The sequence below is a fragment of the Cynocephalus volans genome, chromosome 3, assembly GCF_027409185.1.
Source record: "Cynocephalus volans isolate mCynVol1 chromosome 3, mCynVol1.pri, whole genome shotgun sequence".
Lineage (NCBI taxonomy): Eukaryota > Metazoa > Chordata > Mammalia > Dermoptera > Cynocephalidae > Cynocephalus > Cynocephalus volans.
The window spans coordinates 175,672,171-175,691,268 of record NC_084462.1 but is presented as its reverse complement, the minus strand read 5'-3'; the positions used below and the strand labels follow the sequence as shown (position 1 = coordinate 175,691,268).

General features: G+C 33.6%; 1 protein-coding gene across 2 annotated transcripts in view; it reads left to right on the top strand.

Annotated features, from left to right (window-relative positions):
- ATG2B (autophagy related 2B) overlaps positions 1-19,098 on the top strand; it is a 66,439-nt gene that overhangs the window by 1,502 nt on the left and 45,839 nt on the right. For both annotated transcript variants that reach the window (XM_063089122.1, XM_063089121.1), the window contains exons 2-11: positions 5,474-5,636; positions 7,414-7,566; positions 8,434-8,536; positions 10,169-10,328; positions 11,348-11,527; positions 15,328-15,424; positions 15,947-16,132; positions 17,137-17,291; positions 17,385-17,490; positions 18,198-18,459. In XM_063089122.1, the coding sequence (XP_062945192.1) occupies positions 5,474-5,636; positions 7,414-7,566; positions 8,434-8,536; positions 10,169-10,328; positions 11,348-11,527; positions 15,328-15,424; positions 15,947-16,132; positions 17,137-17,291; positions 17,385-17,490; positions 18,198-18,459 (1,565 nt within the window). The remainder of the gene's footprint in view (positions 1-5,473; positions 5,637-7,413; positions 7,567-8,433; positions 8,537-10,168; positions 10,329-11,347; positions 11,528-15,327; positions 15,425-15,946; positions 16,133-17,136; positions 17,292-17,384; positions 17,491-18,197; positions 18,460-19,098) is intronic.

Below are 19,098 nucleotides of genomic sequence, written 5' to 3'. Positions count from 1 at the left end.
GGTGGAGAGTGTAAATAAGCATATACTTTCATCAGTAAGTGGATGACTTTAGGGAGAGTACACAAGGTAGTGGAAAGACCCTGTCCTACATTAGGCTGCCATAATTAACGAAGTGATGTTGGACATAGTACTTCACCTGAGTTCATTAAACGGAACCAGGTACTGTATCAAGGTATTGCTATAATTCTTACCAGAAGATAGGGATTTGATGGATATTTTTAAATTCAACAACACGTTATTCTATACTTTTGGTACAGTTATGAATAGACTCTTGAAAGAGGACTGTTGGACATTTATTAAATGTCTTTTGTGGGTGAAGAGTCTTTATGTGCATTATTCTTTAATGACTTCACATTAACCCTATAAGGTGGGCATTATTATTTGCATTTTGCAGATGGAGTTAAATAATTTGCCCCAAGTCACACAGCTAGCAAGTGGTACAGTGTGAGGTCAAACCTGTCTAATTCCTAAGCCCATGCTTTCTTCATTACATCACATGGCTTTAGACCAAGAGAAAGGCAGTTAATATTTATTGAACATCTATTTATGTCAGGCATTGTGTTAGGCACTTTCATTTGTGTGTTTTTACTTAATTCTTGTGAGAAATCAGAGATGATGATATTTGAATTTTATAGTTTGACTTCAGGATCATTGGCAAAACAGTTTATGCCTAGACTTAATATGAGGATTATGTTTCGTTCTCTTTCAAGATGAGGGTTATGTCGACTAAAAGAATGTCAGAACATCCAGTAAACATATGCTGTTGTTGATTTATTTGTTTTAGTGTGCCGTGTTGATAACTAAGATCTTGATGTGACACTTGGACGTAACTATTCAAAGTTCTGATTCAGTTCCTTTTCACACTTACTTTTACTGACTTTCATGACTGAAAAAAATGCCTACAAAGGTTCATAGATCCTAATGGAAGTATTGCATCATTGGCTCTAAGTTTCAGTTCTGAGCTATCAGTTATGTAAAGGATTTTGTTCAAATTGGCAGTGACATTCCCTTCCTCCCTGATCTCAATTAATTATTTTTGCTAATTAATTGGAAAGTGTTGCATATATATATATATAGGTTTATATATATATATAGGTTTATATATATATAGGTTTATATATATAGGTTTATATATATATATGTATAAATTGGGTTTAAAACCCATTTGTTTTTCAAACTCTTTGCTCAGAAGACTTTTAGATTTGTTGGGATAGTCTTTCTATGTTTTCAAACCTTTCGTAACCTGTGGAGATAATGACTTTAAAAAAATAGTATTTTTAATAGACATTGTTTTCAGCAACAAAATCCAACGTACTCTCTTTTTTTAGTTTTGTTTCTGCTGTGATTAATCGAAGACCTTTTACAAATTAATAGGTGCTAATTAAATGTTAATTGATCTAAGTCAGTGTGTGTGTGTGTGTGTGTGTGTGTGTCTGGCAAGTATGGGGATCCCAGCCCTTGACTTTGGTGTTCTAAACACCCAGCTCTAACCAACTGAGCTAACTGCGAGCCCTAGTTTTTGCAAATTGTTATGCTCTATTGTATCTCTATTTTAATTCTGATGCCTTGGTTCAAATTGACAAGGATGTATTCTTTTCCCAGTTAATCTTATAGAAATAAGTATTAAAAGGAACGTGTAATGTTTGCTTTTCTTTAATTGTCAAGCACACCTTGAATTTCTAATAAAGCTCAAAATTGTATTAGGTAAGCACTATGGAAGATAAAGAATAGCCAACATTTAAAAAGTGTTTAATTGGTATCAGGAACGATGATGGTAGCTTTACATGTATTATCTCATTTATAGTAACAATAACCCTATGAAATAGGTACTAGCCCTATTTTAAGGATGAGGAAGTTAAGACTCGTAAGTTAAGTACTTGTCCAAAGCCATCCAGCTGGTAAGTGACTGAGCTAGGACCTGAATATAAGCTGTGTTTTAAAGGTGTGGTCTTTAAACATTTGTTCAATTATCTCTTAAATTGTTTTTTTAAACCGTATTCCCTTATATGTTTTTAATTTGATTAAACAAATTTTTATTTTAAGTTTAAATAGTTATAGAGGATAACTTGTGTTGAAGTATTGCTATAAAAAATATAACTTTTTTTGCTTATTAGAATCTAAATACCCACCATTATCCATTTCAAAATACTTGAACAAGCTCTTCATTAATATTTGGAAATTTGACATCGTATCTTTTTCTATTGTACTCAAATGTCCATTCTACTCCTTACGTAAAATTCTCTCATAATTTATATATTTTATGCTTAAATATTTTACTGATAGTTATCATTTCTCTAGATAAAAATGTGAATAAATTAAAATTGATAATGGGCTTTCTTTTGCATTAAATTAATATTTTCTAGTGTTATATTTCCTTTAACAATATCTTTTTTTTTTTAGTTATTTCCTCAGTGGTTACTCTAGGGCTTACCATATTCATCTTATCAGTATCTTCAGATAATCATTAACCTTTAAGTGTTAAGATTTTTCCTCTGGATTGTGTTATTACAATTATTATAAGTGTGCAGTTTATCAAACTGATATAAATTTATTATACATTTTGATAATTAAACACAAGAAATTTTTTTTCTGATTTTTTTTTAAACAAAAACTTTTATTGGAAATTAATTTCTTAAAAATTAATTTTTTTCTCCTCTTCCCTAATTATTTCATGCATCCATAGATGAATATATCTACAGAGAGAATTCAGTAAGGCTCAGCGTAAATTTTATTCTAAATTTTTAAAATCGACACAAGTTTGAGAAATACTGATGTTGTAAATAAGTAGATGAGAACTGAGGGATTTCGCAGTAGTGGTATCATTTAGTTCTTTGACTTTCTTACGCCAAAAAAATTGTATAAGATAGGGAAAGATCAGAAATTGTACTGCTGGCCCTGCCTGGAGGTTTTTATGCCTTAGCACCTAAAGGAGGATATAGGAAGGGAGAAAGATGTGGCTTTTTTGACTGAGTGGGAGAAGGAAGATTGTACAAGGGGACCGTGGGACAGGAGACCCAATATGATGCCACCACTGTATGTACTCTTCTCAGTTTTAGGAGAGAATGTATTTGGAGATAGAGGATCTGCATGTTTATGCCTTAAAGCCATCCATGCCCATGTATTCCTTGGAAAGTCTTTAGGATTACACAAACTTCAGCTTGAAGAAAGCCTTTTTAAAATAGTAATCTCCAAAGATAAAACATGAGCCATATCAAATCTCACTATTTAGCTTTAGGGTAAAGAAAAAGAATTAGAATACTACCCCATGCAACATAGCACACAGAAAGTACTTTACATGTAAACTGGCATTTAACAAATATTTGTTATTTTAATTTAAAGAGTATATTGTCGGCTTGCCTCCCTTGGTTAAAGTGTGTCTTACAACACCAAGGTCAGGATTTGGATCCTTGTTCTGGCCAGTGGCAAAAAAATGCAAAATAAAGGCAAAAACAGCAACAAAAACCAACAAAATAAAAAGCACACTGTAAAAAACAAACAAACCAAATTGCATTTAATTGTTCTGCTAATTTTATTTACATCCAATCTGTCTTCTGTTGTAGTCTGGTTTGCCCTATCTCTCTGCTGAAATTGCTCTTGATGGGGTCAACAATACTTTAAATATCACTGAATCACATTTAAAAATCTTTGACTTCTTGTTTGTTTTTGTCACTCTTGACCACTCTTCTCTTTAATATTGTCTTTCCATGGTTTTCTGGGACATGAGATATTCTTGACTTTTCCTGTTCTTCTTTGTCTGCCTTTTTCATAGTTTCCTTCGCGGTCTCCTCCTTCTGAAAGTGTTTCTTAAATGTTGGTGTTTCTTAGGGTTCTGCGTTAGATCTCCCATCATTTTACTCTATGTAAGTTCCCAAAGGCATCTCTTCTCATCTCTGTGGCTTTTGTTATCCCTATGTTTATAATGTCCATCTCTATCTCTAGTCCAGATGATGCTCCTAAGCTCTAGACCAGAATATCCAGCTGCCTCCTGGACACCTCCACCTAGATATCTCCTCACTGCACACTTTGGAACTGAACTCATCTCACCCCTAACCTGCTTCTCTAGGTTTCTCCATCTCCATCTCCGTTTCCGTAAATGGTACCTCTATATAAACAACTGCCTGAGCCAACATCCTGGGTGTCGTTCTCTTTTTTTTTTTAAGTTTTATTTTATTCTTAATTGACTCATAATAATTGCACATATTTATGGGGTACAGTGTGATGTTTTGATAGATGTATATATTGTGTAATGATAAAATCAGGGTAATTAGCATACGTTACCTCAAACGTTTATCAGTTCTTTGTGGTGAAAGCATTCAGAATCCTCTCTTCTAGCTGTTTTAAAATATACAATACACTTGTTTACTGTAGTCACCCTACTGTGCAATAGAACACCAGAACTTCGTCTCATATCTAACTGTAATTTTGTACATTATTAGTTCCTTCTGGATGTCATTCTTAATTCTTTCTTTTCTTTATCCCTCATGATGCAATTACTCATTCTGCTTCTAAAGAAATTTCAAAAATCCCTCTACTTCTAACTGTTCTCAGTGTTGCTATCCTTGCCAAATCAATATCGATAACTTCTATTATAACCTTCCTGCAGGAGTTTTTGCTTTTCTCCAATTAAGGTTTTACATGTCAGCAAGAGGGGCCCACTAAAAGTTTGAAACTCATCAAGGTAGCCTTGCTTTTTTTTTTTTTTTTTTTTTTTAAAGATGACCGGTAAGGAGATCTTAACCCTTGACTTGGTGTTGTGAGCACCACGCTCAGCCAGTGAGCAAACCGGCCATCTGTATATGGGATCCGAACCCGGGGCCTTGGTGTTATCAGCACCGTACTCTCCCGAGTGAGCCACGGGGCCGGCCCGTGCCTTGCTTAAAATCCTTTAATGACTTCACATTGATCTTGAGATAAATTTCAGATTCTTTAATGGCATTACAAGGCTTTTTGGATCCCATTGTCTCTTATCTATCTGGACTTATCTCTGCTGGCAAAACCTAAAGCACCTTGCTAAAATCTAAAGCAGCTTTTCTTTTTCAAATACTCTTGTGTCTCAAATATATATGCTTGTACTTCTCTAACTTCTGCTTTCTTTTAATCCTTCCACATGCTATTGTCTCTTCCTGGACCACTTGGCCTGGCCTGGTTAGTTCCTTCTCAGACTTCTGGTCTTACCTTAAAACAGCACTTCATCAGGTGGCCTGCCTTGAATCTCCAGGTTAGATATGATTACGTGCTCTAGTAGCACAATGTATTTCCTCTGTCATACAACTCATCACACTTTAATTACGTGTCTCTTTCATGGTATACTATCTTGTAAACTTAGTGAGGACCAGGAATCATCTTTATCTTATTCTCTGCTTTCTTTATCCCCAATGCCTGACGTGTGGATGTATTCAGCATCTTTGAGTAAGTTAACAATTTTGTGTTTTTATATGTATCATTTCAAATTGAATTTGGCTTTTTTCTTTAGTGTCTCAATGAAATCCTGGAGTCAGCAGATGCACCTTTAGAAGTCACTGAAGGATTCATTCAGTCAATTTCTCTGTCAGTTCCATGGGGCTCCTTGCTACAGGATAATTGTGCACTGGAGGTGAAAGGGTTAGAAATGGTCTTTCGACCTAGACCTCGCCTAGGTAGGTGTGCTATTTATTTCTGTTTTATTTGTTTCTGTTTTTATTTTTTTCAGAGATTGGGAAAGTAACCTAATTGAATTGAATTCAGTATTTGATTTATCACTTTGCATTGTGTTTGTGAGATTTTCGGTTGATAAAATATTAAAGACTTGGCTCTATCTAGGATGTGTGTGATTATACCTTTAGAGTTGTTTCTTTCTCTGTTTACTTACAGGAACTGTAGTATACAGATGATTTGGTTTACTTAATTATTTGTACCAATTATCTAAACTGACTTGTATTAAAGATTTAAAGTATTGTGCCAGAAAGCAAGGAAGAGTGCTCAAAGATTGATGGAGAAATGTTAAAAGGACACAGGACTGAGCTTTAAGGGGCTTCATTGGCCACATCTGGGACAAATTTAATATTAAAGATAATTATGATAGTAATGGATTATAACCCATTAAATTAAAAAAATCCTTAAATCCATAATGATACAAATAAATAAGTATATAAGGTTGGCAGAGAGAAGGAATTGCTTTTCTTTACAGTAGAATACCTACTTATATGTGTAAAAAAACGATGGAATTAGATAGCATTGATAAACCCAGGTGAAGGATATGTAGGTGTGCAATGATAGAATTATAATCCCAAGTGCTGCCCGAAACACCAACGTTTAAATTATTCTTAGTAGAATTATAGTGACCTGTATTTTGAAAATTGATAATGCATGCATAGAAAGCCTCTGTAATAATCTGATATTTAATTTACAAGAATATTCTTTTAACCATGCTAAGTAGATGTAATACTTCCCTATGGAAAATCAGACTTTTAAATATTTGACCCTTTTGAGATATTCCATTAAAAGGGCTTTTAAATTCCATTTTGGAAGGCAATAACTAGTAATCTCTGTCAGTCTGTTTGGAATAATGGAAGGAGGTGTGGTAGAATTTCCTCATGAGGGAAGATCTGGAAAGAATTTTTCACAGTTCGTGTGTTTCCTCCTGCAAGGATGCTCTTCTGTTTTATCTACATTTTTACTAATTTCCAAAGCCTATGTCACTGCTACTTCTATCAGATTTTCTGTTAATTCCTTCAGCTAGAAGAATTTTCTTCTTTTCTTAGACTTCATAATGTTTTCTGTTGATATTCAGTAGTTGCCTACTAATACTTTTAGTCATATCTTATTTCTTCCACCAGATTGTAGGCTCTCTGAGGGTAGAATTCATAATTTATTTTTCTATCTCCTACAGCAGAGTTAGCACACTATGGCCTACAGGCCAAATTGGGCCTGTCACCTGTTTGCATAAATAAAGTTTTATTGGAACTCAACTATGCTTATTTATTTGCTCTCTATGGCTGCTTTTGCACTATAGTGGGAGAGTTGAGTAGTTGTGAGTAGACCATGTGGCCCACAAAGTCTAAAATATTTGCTCTCTGACCTTTTACAGAACAAGCTGTCAACCCCTGCTCTGTAATATTTAGAACAGCACCATGCATGTTAGATGCCCATTAAATACTTATTGAATGAATACACCAATTAATATTTGGTAAAAATATAATATGCAATGAGACACATGTCTCTGGACTTTTATCTGTGATTTTTTTTTTATCTCAGTTATAATGTAATGTTTGAATCTCAAAAGTAATTTCTAGAATATTGTTTCCCTGGGTAACATCGTGATGTTAAAAATCTTGTGAGGGACTGAGAATTTATCTGTTTGAAATGTGTTATTTTAAGAAATGGCATGGTTGTAACTCTGAGGAATTATTTAGGATTAATCCATACTTTTTGCAGCAACTGGTTCTGAGCCTATGTATTGGTCAAGTTTCATGACCAGCAGTATGCAATTGGCAAAAGAATGTCTTAGCCAGAAACTGACAGATGAACAAGGAGAAGGATCCCAGCCTTTTGAAGGATTGGAAAAGTTTGCTGAAACTATTGAAACAGGTTTGGCATTATTGAATATTTTCAAAATTTTAGATTTTAGTACCTTATTTAATAAGCCTGTGTAAGGCAAATCCATTGGAGTGAGTTTTTTAAAAATTACTGTTCTCACTTCAGAACCTTAGAATTGAGGTTAATTGCTTGTTGTTTCTTTCATACCCTAGTTTCTCCTTTATTTTATTATGCTTGCATATGAAGGGATTAGAATTCAACAGATAGCATTAGTCATTGCCCCAAGTGTTGTAAGGCAAAATATTTATTACAAAACCCAGGATTTGGGGATTTTCTTTCTTTCCTCCCTCCCTTCCTTCTTTCTTTCTTTCCTTCCTCCTTCCTTCTTTCCTTCTCTCTTTCCTTCCTTCTTCCTTCCTTCCTTCCTTCCTTCCTTCCTTCCTTCCTTCCTTCCTTCCTTCCTTCCTTCCTTGTTTCCTTTTTTCTTTCTTTCTTCCTTCTCTCTCTTTCTTTCTTTCCTTCCTTCTTTCTTTCTTTTCTTCCTTCCTTAATTCTTTCCTTCTCTCTTCTTCTTCATTCCTTCTTTCTTTCCTTTATTTCTTTCCTTCTCTCTTCTCCTTCTTTCTTTCTTTCTTTCTTTCTTTCTTTCTTTCTTTCTTTCCTTCCTTCTTTCCTTCTTTCTCATTCATTCATTCATTCATTCATTCGTTCATTCATTCGTTCATTTTTTTTTTTTGGTTGGCTAGTACAGGGATCCAACCCTGGACCTTGGTGTTAGGATTTGGGGATATTTTTAAAGGAAAGAAATTCAGCTTTTTTGTTTTGTAAGTTCTTATCAAACTAATATATATTCCTTTCGTTAGAAGTTATTTAGTATGTGTATTGTCTCTTACATTGATGATTACTTGTTTACTCTAGTACTAAGAAGAGTAAAAGTCACTTTTATAGATACTGTCTTAAGAATTGAACATGTGCCAGAAAATTCCAAAACTGGAACTGCACTCGAAATTCGAATAGAAAGGTAAGAATTCTTATATCTGAAAACAAATGACCCTGTTCTAACTCTCACATTAAATTTCAAGATGCTTTTGGAGATTAGAGGCTGATATTAAAATATTTCATAATTTCAAAGTAAAGTGCTGCTCTCCAAGTTATATTCTAATCCCATTATTGAAAACTTAAAGTACCAGTTGGAGTATAATTATATATAATACTGTGGTGAATTCCAAGTAATTTTCTGTTAATATCAAATCAAAATAAGAAGTACAGTTGCCCCTCAGTATCCATTGATTGGTTCCAGGACCTCTCTTGGATTTCTGGGATGCTCATAACCCTGATAAAAAATGGCATAGTATAACTTATGCACATCATCCTATATGCTTTAAATCATCTCTAGATTACTACAGTACTTAATACAACATAAATGCTGTGTAAATAATTGTTATACTCTATTGTTTAGGGAATAATGACAAGAAAAAGGCAATTTTTATGCAGTTTTTTCCTAATATTTTCGATCCATTGTTGGTTGCATCCATAGATGCAGAAGCTGTAGATTAAGATACAGAAGCTGTGTTTGAGTGCTACCTAAATTTGAGGCACTCCTGTTAGAGAGTTTCAGTTTTTCATATGAACGATGTAATATTTAGGAATGTTTCATTAATGTGAAAGACTTCTTTGCTTTGCTGTGCTTAATCTAAGTGCTGTTTTGGTGAGAAAGGCTAAGGCCACTGTTTCTTTTGAGGATTCTGTGAGGACTATTTTAAGGTAGTAAAATAATATTTTACTACCTTAATATTTTAAGGTAGAGGACTTATTTTACAGTAGAGTAGTAGTTGCTTTTAGTTTTCTGTGTATGCCCACTTGGACCCCCTAAAAATAGCTCTAAAATATGTACACACCTTAGCATTGATTTCAGGTTCACCTGTGTCTTAATGCTATATGAATTACCAACAGAATTGAGCAGGATGAAGTATGTTAGTGTTGATTTCAGGTTAAAATATGTCTTAAGTTCATGTCGTATGAACTGCCAACAGAATTCAGCAGGATGAAGTATGGCCACTGAGCACCAAAGACACTCTGTGTATCTATTGGGTTCCTTTACTGAATTTTAATCAGATATGTTATGGTTTTTGTCTTTCATAGAACATACCTATTAGTAAAACAGTTATTGTTAACAGATCTTTGAAGTTAGGATGTGTTACCTTAAATGGTGTTAAAAAATATCTAAAATCTCACGCATTAAGAACCACATTTTGTGTTTTGTTTAAACTGAAGATTAGTCACACGTATAAGAATTTGAGAAATGTCATTCATGTCAGAGTTGTGATTTGGAGCCATATGCTGTCTCACTGTTACCAAGAGATGTTTTGTGAGAGAGTGCAGGAACTGTTTTCCTTGAAGATAACTTCAGTAAGTTATTTTTTTCCCCATATGTAAGAGCCTCATAAATTTACCTCTTTTGGAGCTAAGGTCTCTTCATGAAAATATTTACTGTAGTTGAGCATGGTGTTGCTGGCCCACATTATGGGCGTGTTCTGAAAAGTGCTAACACTTGAAAATCCCTTTAGCTTAAAAAAGCATTGTGTATTTCTTATCATTGCAAATAGGTTTTTCTAGGAGTTTTGTGTAAGTTCTCTTTGTTTTTAATTTTTAGAACTGTATACTGTGATGAGACTGACGAGTCCTCAGGAATTAATGTCCATCAACCCACAGCTTTTGCTCACAAGTTACTTCAGCTCTCTGGAGTGTCTCTCTTCTGGGATGAGTTTTCTGCATCAGCAAAATCTTCCCCAGTGTGTTCAACTGCACCAGTGGTAAGAAAAACTAAACAAAAATACCCCCAATACGTAATCATAGATTTTTAAAAGGTTTAAATGAGGGCTGTTAAATTTTGTTAGGATAATATGTGTTAATGAGTCTCCATCTGCTTTGAGAGTTAACAAATGTTCAGTAATGGGGAAATATATTTCAGAGATTTTAAAATACTCATGTTTATACTTAATGTCTTTCCTACCAGTTAGTTGTGTATTAGTTTGATAAAGAAATGTTGGATACTATGAGGGTACTTCAAAAAGTTTGTGGAAAGGGCCGAGCCCGTGGCGCACTCGGGAGAGTGCGGCGCTGGGAGCGCGGCGACGCTCCCGCCACGGGTTCGGATCCTATATAGGAATGGCCGGTGCACTCACTGGCTGAGTACTGGTCACGAAAAAGACAAAAAAAAAAAAAAAAAAAAGTTTGCGGAAAAACAGAATTAAAAGATAATATGAATCTTCCCGTGAACTTTTTGAAGTACTCTTGTATGTCTTGGGGGAAAATGGTATACTACATCTAATATCCTTTTACAAGAAAAACAGGAAATCAAGCAGTATTCACATTTACCTTACATAGCGAGTGTACTGTTGAAAATTTATCTAATAAATCATGTCTTTAAAAAGCTTTATATTTAAGGAACTCTGTTAATCCCTTCCAAGAGCAGAGAATCCTTTTATAAGTCAGTCATTCCGTAACTTACCTTTCATGTTATTTCACAAATCAAGTTTTCTTAATTATACAATCTCTATTAGGTTTTTTTATTGCTGTAACTTGAACAGATATTGTGCTTTTTTTCATAAAATTGTTTTCCATGATTTGCCTTTAGCCTTTGTTACCAGTGTACTGTGTTAACATGTTACGGTGTTTCATTTTCTCTGTAATATACTGTTTTATCCATTGTAACATAATACGGTTTTACATTCCATATATGTTATTCTTCTTGACATTTATATTTTGCATTTTAATTTATTTACACTAAAGTATTTTAAATTGTTACTTTATTTTTATTGCATTATTGTAGGAAACTGAGCCAAAGCTGTCACCTAGCTGGAACCCCAAAATTGTTTATGAGCCACACCCACAACTAACTAGAAATTTACCAGAGATAGCACCCTCTGACCCAGTGCAGATTGGAGGGTTAATTGGTAGGATGGAGTTGAGTCTCACGTTGAAACAGAATGAAGTACTTCCTGGAGCAAAGGTCAGTGTTCATTTTATTCTCCATAGTAAAAACCAAAATAAAACTACAAGTATTCTTTAATCTATTCAGTGACCCACTGATTGATTACCATAGGTTATCCTGTAACTTAGGGTACCTGCCATCTCAGAATTAGCATTTTTACTCTTAGTTGGTGCCTCTGTCCTTAGGTCACAAAATTCATTGAAGACTGCCTTTACCCTGTTGCTACAACTTGGGTTTTATAAAGAGCTGCCTTTTACACTCACTCTCCCCAATTCTAACAATTCAAAAACAAACCAAAAAAACCCCTTTTTTGTATTAGGCATGGTTTCATTAGTTCAGATAATTAGGAATTTATTAAATGATCTCTTTCTATCATCATAAAATTAAGTTTACAAAGGAGAAGTGATTTGGAAAGCAAGAAGTTGACTGTGGAAGATGTTTGTTTAATTATATATATGTAAAACTGTCTACTCATCTATATTTTGGACAGAATGACCATTTTTATAATTGTATAATATTTATGAGCACAGATGACTTTTTCCATTATGTCTCATAGCTTTTTGAAGACATTGTATAAAAACAACTGTACTTGTTTCTTAGGGAACAATATTGATTCATTCTGTTGGACAATTAGGAAACTTGAATTTATTTAGTCAGTTAAAAATGTATTTGTCGACCCTTATTTTTATACTTTGAAAACTAACTTTATGTATAAACTCTATAAAATGTTGTTTAAATTAGGAAGATAGAATGATATATTCATTTGTTTATTTGTTGATCTACCTAGCTGTAGATGTTTGAGTGACTACTGTATGCCAAGTCCTGTGCAATTCTTGGTACAGATGCAGAGATGAGTGGGATACAATCTTTGCCTTAATAAAAGATACAATGAGGGATCTAGAAACTCTTGAGGGAACATGGAAGGAGGAGCCACTAAATACATGTGAATGTACATAAAAAGATTTTCATAGGATTGAGGAATCCCCAGAAGCCCTTTCTTGGGTTGGAACACCTGATTAGAGTTGGAGTGATAATTAGAATGAAGACGTTCCTATTAGTGACTACTCCCGCTTTGTTTACTGTTCTGTCCTACTTCAGGTGGTACAGAATCCTTTCACAGGTCTTAAACTTCTTCATAAAATAACACGATGGAATTGTTAATAGAGCAGATAGTTATAGGTGTGTGTAAAAACTATAGGGAATCCCCTGCTGTGCTAACATCCTTGGAAACCTACTATGTCTGTGTCTTTGGGGAATGCATTTGCTATTTCTTTTTTTTCCTTAGTATCTTGACCTAGAGAGCATTTGCCATTTTCTTAAGAAGGAAGAATCATAGGAATAACTTTTATAGTTGTGTTTTGATCAATTATGTATAGACCTCAACATTTTTATGTTTTTTGGAAGTATGGGGATCCAAACCCTAACATTCATATGTTTTTGATCTTCATGCAAACCCAAACTTTTGCTCATTATGTATTGATTTGTGTAAATGCCCTTTATATGTTACTTTTGGAGTTCTGCATATTAGATGATAAGTAAACATCTGGAAATATTACATGGTGGTATTGTCAGCCAGCCAGTTTAATATTTGGAGATATGCAGTATTTCAAAAAGTTCATAGAAAAATGGAATTAAAAAATAATATGAATCTTTCCATAAACTTTTTGAAGTACCCTTGTATGACCATCTTTGCCTATACGGTAACTTTTGTTTAGTAACTTGAGTATTTGAGTACATTTTGTTCTTATTTAATGAAAGTGAATGCTAAATGGAAAAACAAAAGTTCTGGGTAGTAGCATTGAGAAACATGGACTTCATATCCTTAATACGGTGTAGACAAAGGTGACATCAGTTAGGGATGCTCAGTGTCACATCTTTAATCTCTTTCTGATGTTCATTAGACTTAAGTCTTTCAACTGTAGGTTCAAAATGTTATGAAAGATTTCATGTTTTTCTTTTTAGTTCTGTGAGAATAGTTCCTCCTTGAGTAGTGTGTTTATCTGGTGTTTCACATATTCAATTTTAGCATGTGTTTTCAGGAATGCATTATACTTGTGTATGAAAATAGGGGACAGCCTGTATTGAATTGAGAGGTATTTTATTTCAGTTACCATGTTATATTGAGTTGAAATTCGTTTTTTAGTTATGTTCTATCTTTTATATATCCAAAAGTAATTAATATATACTTTGTTCTTTGTATACTAAACTCAGAATGTACTAGTAATGAAATATGAACGTTTTAATTTCTATGACTTAGAAATAACACTCTTGGTCATTCATTCTAATGAAGGTCAGAGATTGTGTTTTCTTTTTCTTTTTTTTTTTTTTAAGATGACTGGTAAGGGGATCTTAACCCTTGACTTGGTGTTGTCAGCACCACACTGTCCCACATGAGCTAACCAGCCATCCCAATATAGGGATCTGAACCCATGGCTTTGGTGTTATCAGCACCACATTCTCTCAAGTGAGCCACAGGCTGGCCCCAGAGATTGTGTTTTCAATACTAAGAAATTAAAAAGCAATTTTAAAATTTGGCATATAATTAGAAACACATTTTCCTACTCTCCCCAGCCTTAATTCCTTCCTGGTTTATAGCCTGGGACCACAGCACTCAGTAGAGAGCCCCATAAAACAAACAGTCTATAGGTAGGACAGAGGGGAGCCATGCAATGGAAGGAGGGAGGGCTTTGTATCTGGGTCAGCCTAGGTTAAGATCCCAGCTCTGGATTTGTTACATGGCCTTGTGCAAATCACTTAATCTTTGTGAACTTGTTTCCTCATCTGTAGAACAGGATCAGTAATAAGAATTAGAGGACATAGATATAAAAGCATTTAGCCTAGTACCCCAATACTAAAAAAAAAAGTAATAATAATGATTATTATTATTGAAGCATGTATTATATTCTCAGATCATGGAAATTTCTGAAAGTCACTTTGTAATTTATTTTTTGTTTTTAGAATTAGAAGGTATTTGTTTTTCTCCTAGGGAAGAAACCAAATTTAAATTTAAATGTGTTTTATTGATTGAATTATTTTTCAGTTGTAAAATGGCATAAAGATAATAGGAGTGTTAGCATATTAGAACTAAGGAGGTGAATGAAAAGTAAGGCAGAGACATTTGACTTCTTAGAATGTGGTGTAGAGAGTAAATGTTTGCTTCTGGCAGAGTATACTCCACAAGAATCAAGAAGAGAGTGGGGTGAAGATTTTATTTTTAGAAGAAAAAATGGGTGAAGAGTTGGAAAAGAGAAGGGAAGTCCATTTATATAAGTACCGTCTTCTATCCACATTTCTGCTGTAGCTTCCACTGCCATGCTCAGGAGAGGGTAGGCTTTGTGGAACACAGTAGGCATTGCAGGAGGCACGCTGTTTGTAGAGAAAGTCCTCACATGCCCTACCACAGTGTAGGGTCAGTGGGCAAAGTTAGGAAAGCCAACTTTATTTGCTCGTGGTTTGAATCAAACTTTAAGGATTATGATTTTGGTCTTTTGAAAGTCAGTGAGTACTGTGCTACTGTTACCTTAATATTCTTTCTTGGAGACTATGTCTTAAGGCCTCCTCGATTACCTTAAATATTCAGAAGATGTAAAGAGATGAAATTATATTGGACTTGCCACCATGGAATTTCTCCGAAAGATTTTCCCTCTTAGCACAACAGTTTGGTGACCTTTAAGTCTCTTCATTTAAGTTGTGTGAATTAGTAGAAGGAATCTTAGGTGAAGAAATCAAAGACTAAAGAATCAATATTCATCTCAGTGCATTAAAATATACTAAAATTTATGGTGATGAGGTTTTTTTTTTTTTTTTTTTTTTGGAAGTTGGATGTTGATGGACAGATAGACTCTATTCATCTATTCCTGTCACCAAGGCAGGTACACTTGCTTTTGGATATGTTGGCAGCTATTGCTGGACCAGGCAAGTATAACTTTGTTGTTATTATTATTTTTAATTCTTTAAAATTTTTTAATTAAAATATATAACATACATATAAGAAAGTCTGTTGTTTTTGAATAAGCAAAATTAAAGATGTATTGTAAATAAGAATTCTAAATGGTTAAGTTTGATTGAGTTTTTGAATTTTGTTACCATGGCACAAATTTATGTTCAGATAGTTTGTGTAACATTCTTAACTTTTTCAGAATTGTTCTGACTTACTGCTTTGGTTGGGGATAGTACTTCATTCAGCTGAGAAACTATAATTTTTGGCACACATTTAAAAATACTTTTAATGACTCATTGATCAGAAATAAGATTTTGTGATTCCTGGCTAGTTGCTGAAAGCCATTGCTTTACTATTGTTATTATTAAATAGTGGTGGTTTTGTACTATGGTGCTGAGTTGCCATTGGTATTGGATAAATGGGTTTTGGGAAAGAAATGCTTAAGTAAGTAACATCAAATTTAATTATTGGTTTGCTTTACTTTTGTATCCTTGTAGAAAATTCTAGCAAAATAGGGTTAGCTAATAAAGATAAGAAAAATCGACCCATGCAGCAGGAAGATGAATATCGAATTCAGATGGAATTAAACCGGTATTATTTGAGAAAAGATTCCCTCTCTGTGGGTGTATCTTCAGAGCAAAGCTTTTATGAGACAGAAACGGCTCGTACACCTTCTAGCCGTGGTAAGCAACTCAAACAGTTGACATCAGAATCGTACATTATAACAGATAAAATTAAACTTTGACTGCTGTGAAAAGGAGTTTATCAATGAAAAGACAGAATATCCATACTATTAGAAAGTTTTAATTTATAAATTAATCTAAGCACAGCATTATAGTGATGCAGCAGCACAAGTTGTCTTTTTGATTGTGTAGTTTTGTTTTGTAAGTGGTGATTTATTCTGAGGAAAGTCAATTTATGAAAATGTAAATTTACACGAAAGATAAATCGGAAGTAATCATTCATTTTGTCAAATTATTATGTCTTTACATAATGATTTACGTTAGAATCCTTTAAGTGGTAGCTTTTCTTTATTAATCTTTCCATTAACTATACGTGAATATAATCTTTACCCAGCTTACCTAACAGTTACAGATGTTTCAGAATGTATAAGCACTAATATAAATAATAAGTATCAATTTAAGTATAGAATGTTGAGCCAAATAAAAAATTAAAGCCTACTCAAGAAATTTTGGCTATAACAAACTTCATTTGCATGAAGGTAAACCAATCTCCAGAAAGAAGGAACTGAAATGTAAACAGAATTCTAAATAATGTAGTTGGCTCTTTTTTTTTTAAGAAAAGAAATGACTGCTGCATCCATATGAAACCAGAAGTTGTAATATATTTATACTATTTTAAAATCTGGATTTTGAATGCTAAGTTGTCATATGACACTTAAAAATATATCATGTAATGCTGCATATCATAATATTTTAAAATAAAACAAAACATGTTCATCAGTAGGATAGCTTAACCTTTTGTTAATTTATGTTCAGTTGAATTTTTCCTGTGTCATTAATATATTGGATTCAAATAAATTACCCTATTGGAAGTACCATAAAATTTGGAGCATCACTATATCTCACATAATCTAAAGACAGATTATATTAATGTGTGTTAACTTACTTTAAAGACTTGAATTGGTGGGATTATAATAGAAGTGACAAAGTTTAATTCTCTCTAGAAGAAGAAGTTTTCTTCTCCATGGCTGATATGGACATGTCCCATAGTCTGTCTTCTCTTCCACCCCTTGGGGACCCACCAAATATGGACCTTGAGTTATCATTAACTAGTACATACACAAATACCCCAGCAGGATCTCCGTTAAGTGCTACTGTGGTAAAGTATTATTTAATTTTTGTTCTGTTCTTGAAATGTTGCTTCTAAAAATTTGCACTTTTTTCATGTACTTTAAAAAAACATATTTTATAGCTTCAGCCAACTTGGGGAGATTTCCTTGACCATCATAAAGAACAGCCAGTGAGAGGGTCAACATTTCCATCCACTCTAGTTCACCCAGCATCTTTGCAGAAGACTTGTAAGTACAAAATAAGACATTTGTTGTTTCTACTGGAATTTTTAAAAATTAAAAAAAATAAATATTTGTTTCTTCTTTTTAAATCCCATTCTCTTTGCCATTTTCTTTTTCTCTTATCTAGGCCATTTAACAAAGTTCAGAAAGAAAATGAAGCTTTTTTGGACAATTCACTGTGAAGTGTTTTAATATAGTTGCTCATTCATTGTATTTGTTGTGTATATAAATACTTAGTTTATTTTTAGTGATAAAGTATACCATAAGTCTTATATTATTATTGCAGTTTAGGAGTCTCAGTCAACCATTTGATTTTTGTATCACTGTTTATATATCCTTGAAAGAGAACCTCGAGTTTCTTCTCTAAAAAATTTAATTGAAATAAATACAAGGCTTAAAGGAAAACTTGGTGAACACCTTTTGGTTTTCTTGACTTTTCAGTAGTTATATTAATGCACTAGCTTTGTTCATACCTTTACTATTGTAACATACTCTTTTGTATTTCAAGTATCAAGGATCCTGGATATAAGATGCAGCAATATAACAGTTTATTTCATTTTATTGTAATTGCTTAATATCATTCAAACTGTTGTGTGATCACCTGTTTGTTTGTTTTTTTAAGCTAATATATGAATGTTTTATAATTTTGATATAATGGATTGTTTTTAAATATTAAATTTTATATATATATAATTTTAACTCATGTGTTTCAGCACTCCCATCTAGATCTGTTTCAGTGGATGAATCCAGGCCTGAACTTATTTTCAGACTAGCTGTGGGAACTTTTTCAGTCTCTGTGCTTCACATTGATCCTTTATCTCCACCTGAAACATCACTGAACCTCAATCCATTGACACCTATGGCAATAGCTTTCTTTACTTGTATAGAAAAGATTGATCCAGCGAGATTTTCAACAGAAGATTTTAAGTCTTTCCGAGCAGTATTTGCAGAAGCTTGCTCACACGATCACCTTAGGTAAACTCTCATATTTGTTAATGATCTTTGAAAAAGAACCAAGTGTAGACTTTTGTATCCATATGTATACCTATCTGCATTTGTTTTTCTAATTCACATTTTATTTGTAAATGAGTCAGGTTTTTTTGCAATGCTGTAAAGATGTTTAATATAGAATCTGGAGTTTTCTAAATTATCTCTTTAGTAGCCTGCCCTGGTCTTGTTTGGTTTCTTTGACCACATTTTACCATCGTTCCTACTGGTACCATTACAATCATGAAAACAGTTCTTATTGTCACTGGCATTAGCAGAGATGATAGTGATGGTAAGAGTGGAACGAACTAATGAGAAAGGACTTGGAAATGACCCACGTGCCATAGGCCATGATGTGGGACATAATACCAAAGCTGATCCTGAGCTTGGATGCTACATTCTCAACTTCTGCTTAAAAAAATCAAAGCTGTCCAAATAGCCAATGATCCTTTCATGGGTTGAGCCCTACTAGATGAGAAGATAAATCAGATTTGTAAGTATAGTATTGGTAACATGGAAATACTATTTATTTTCACATGAAAGTGATCTATAAATTGTCGAGTGATATTTTATACAATGGTTTAGACACATGCTAAAACTTTTAGAAAATATGTTGGGCTTTTAACT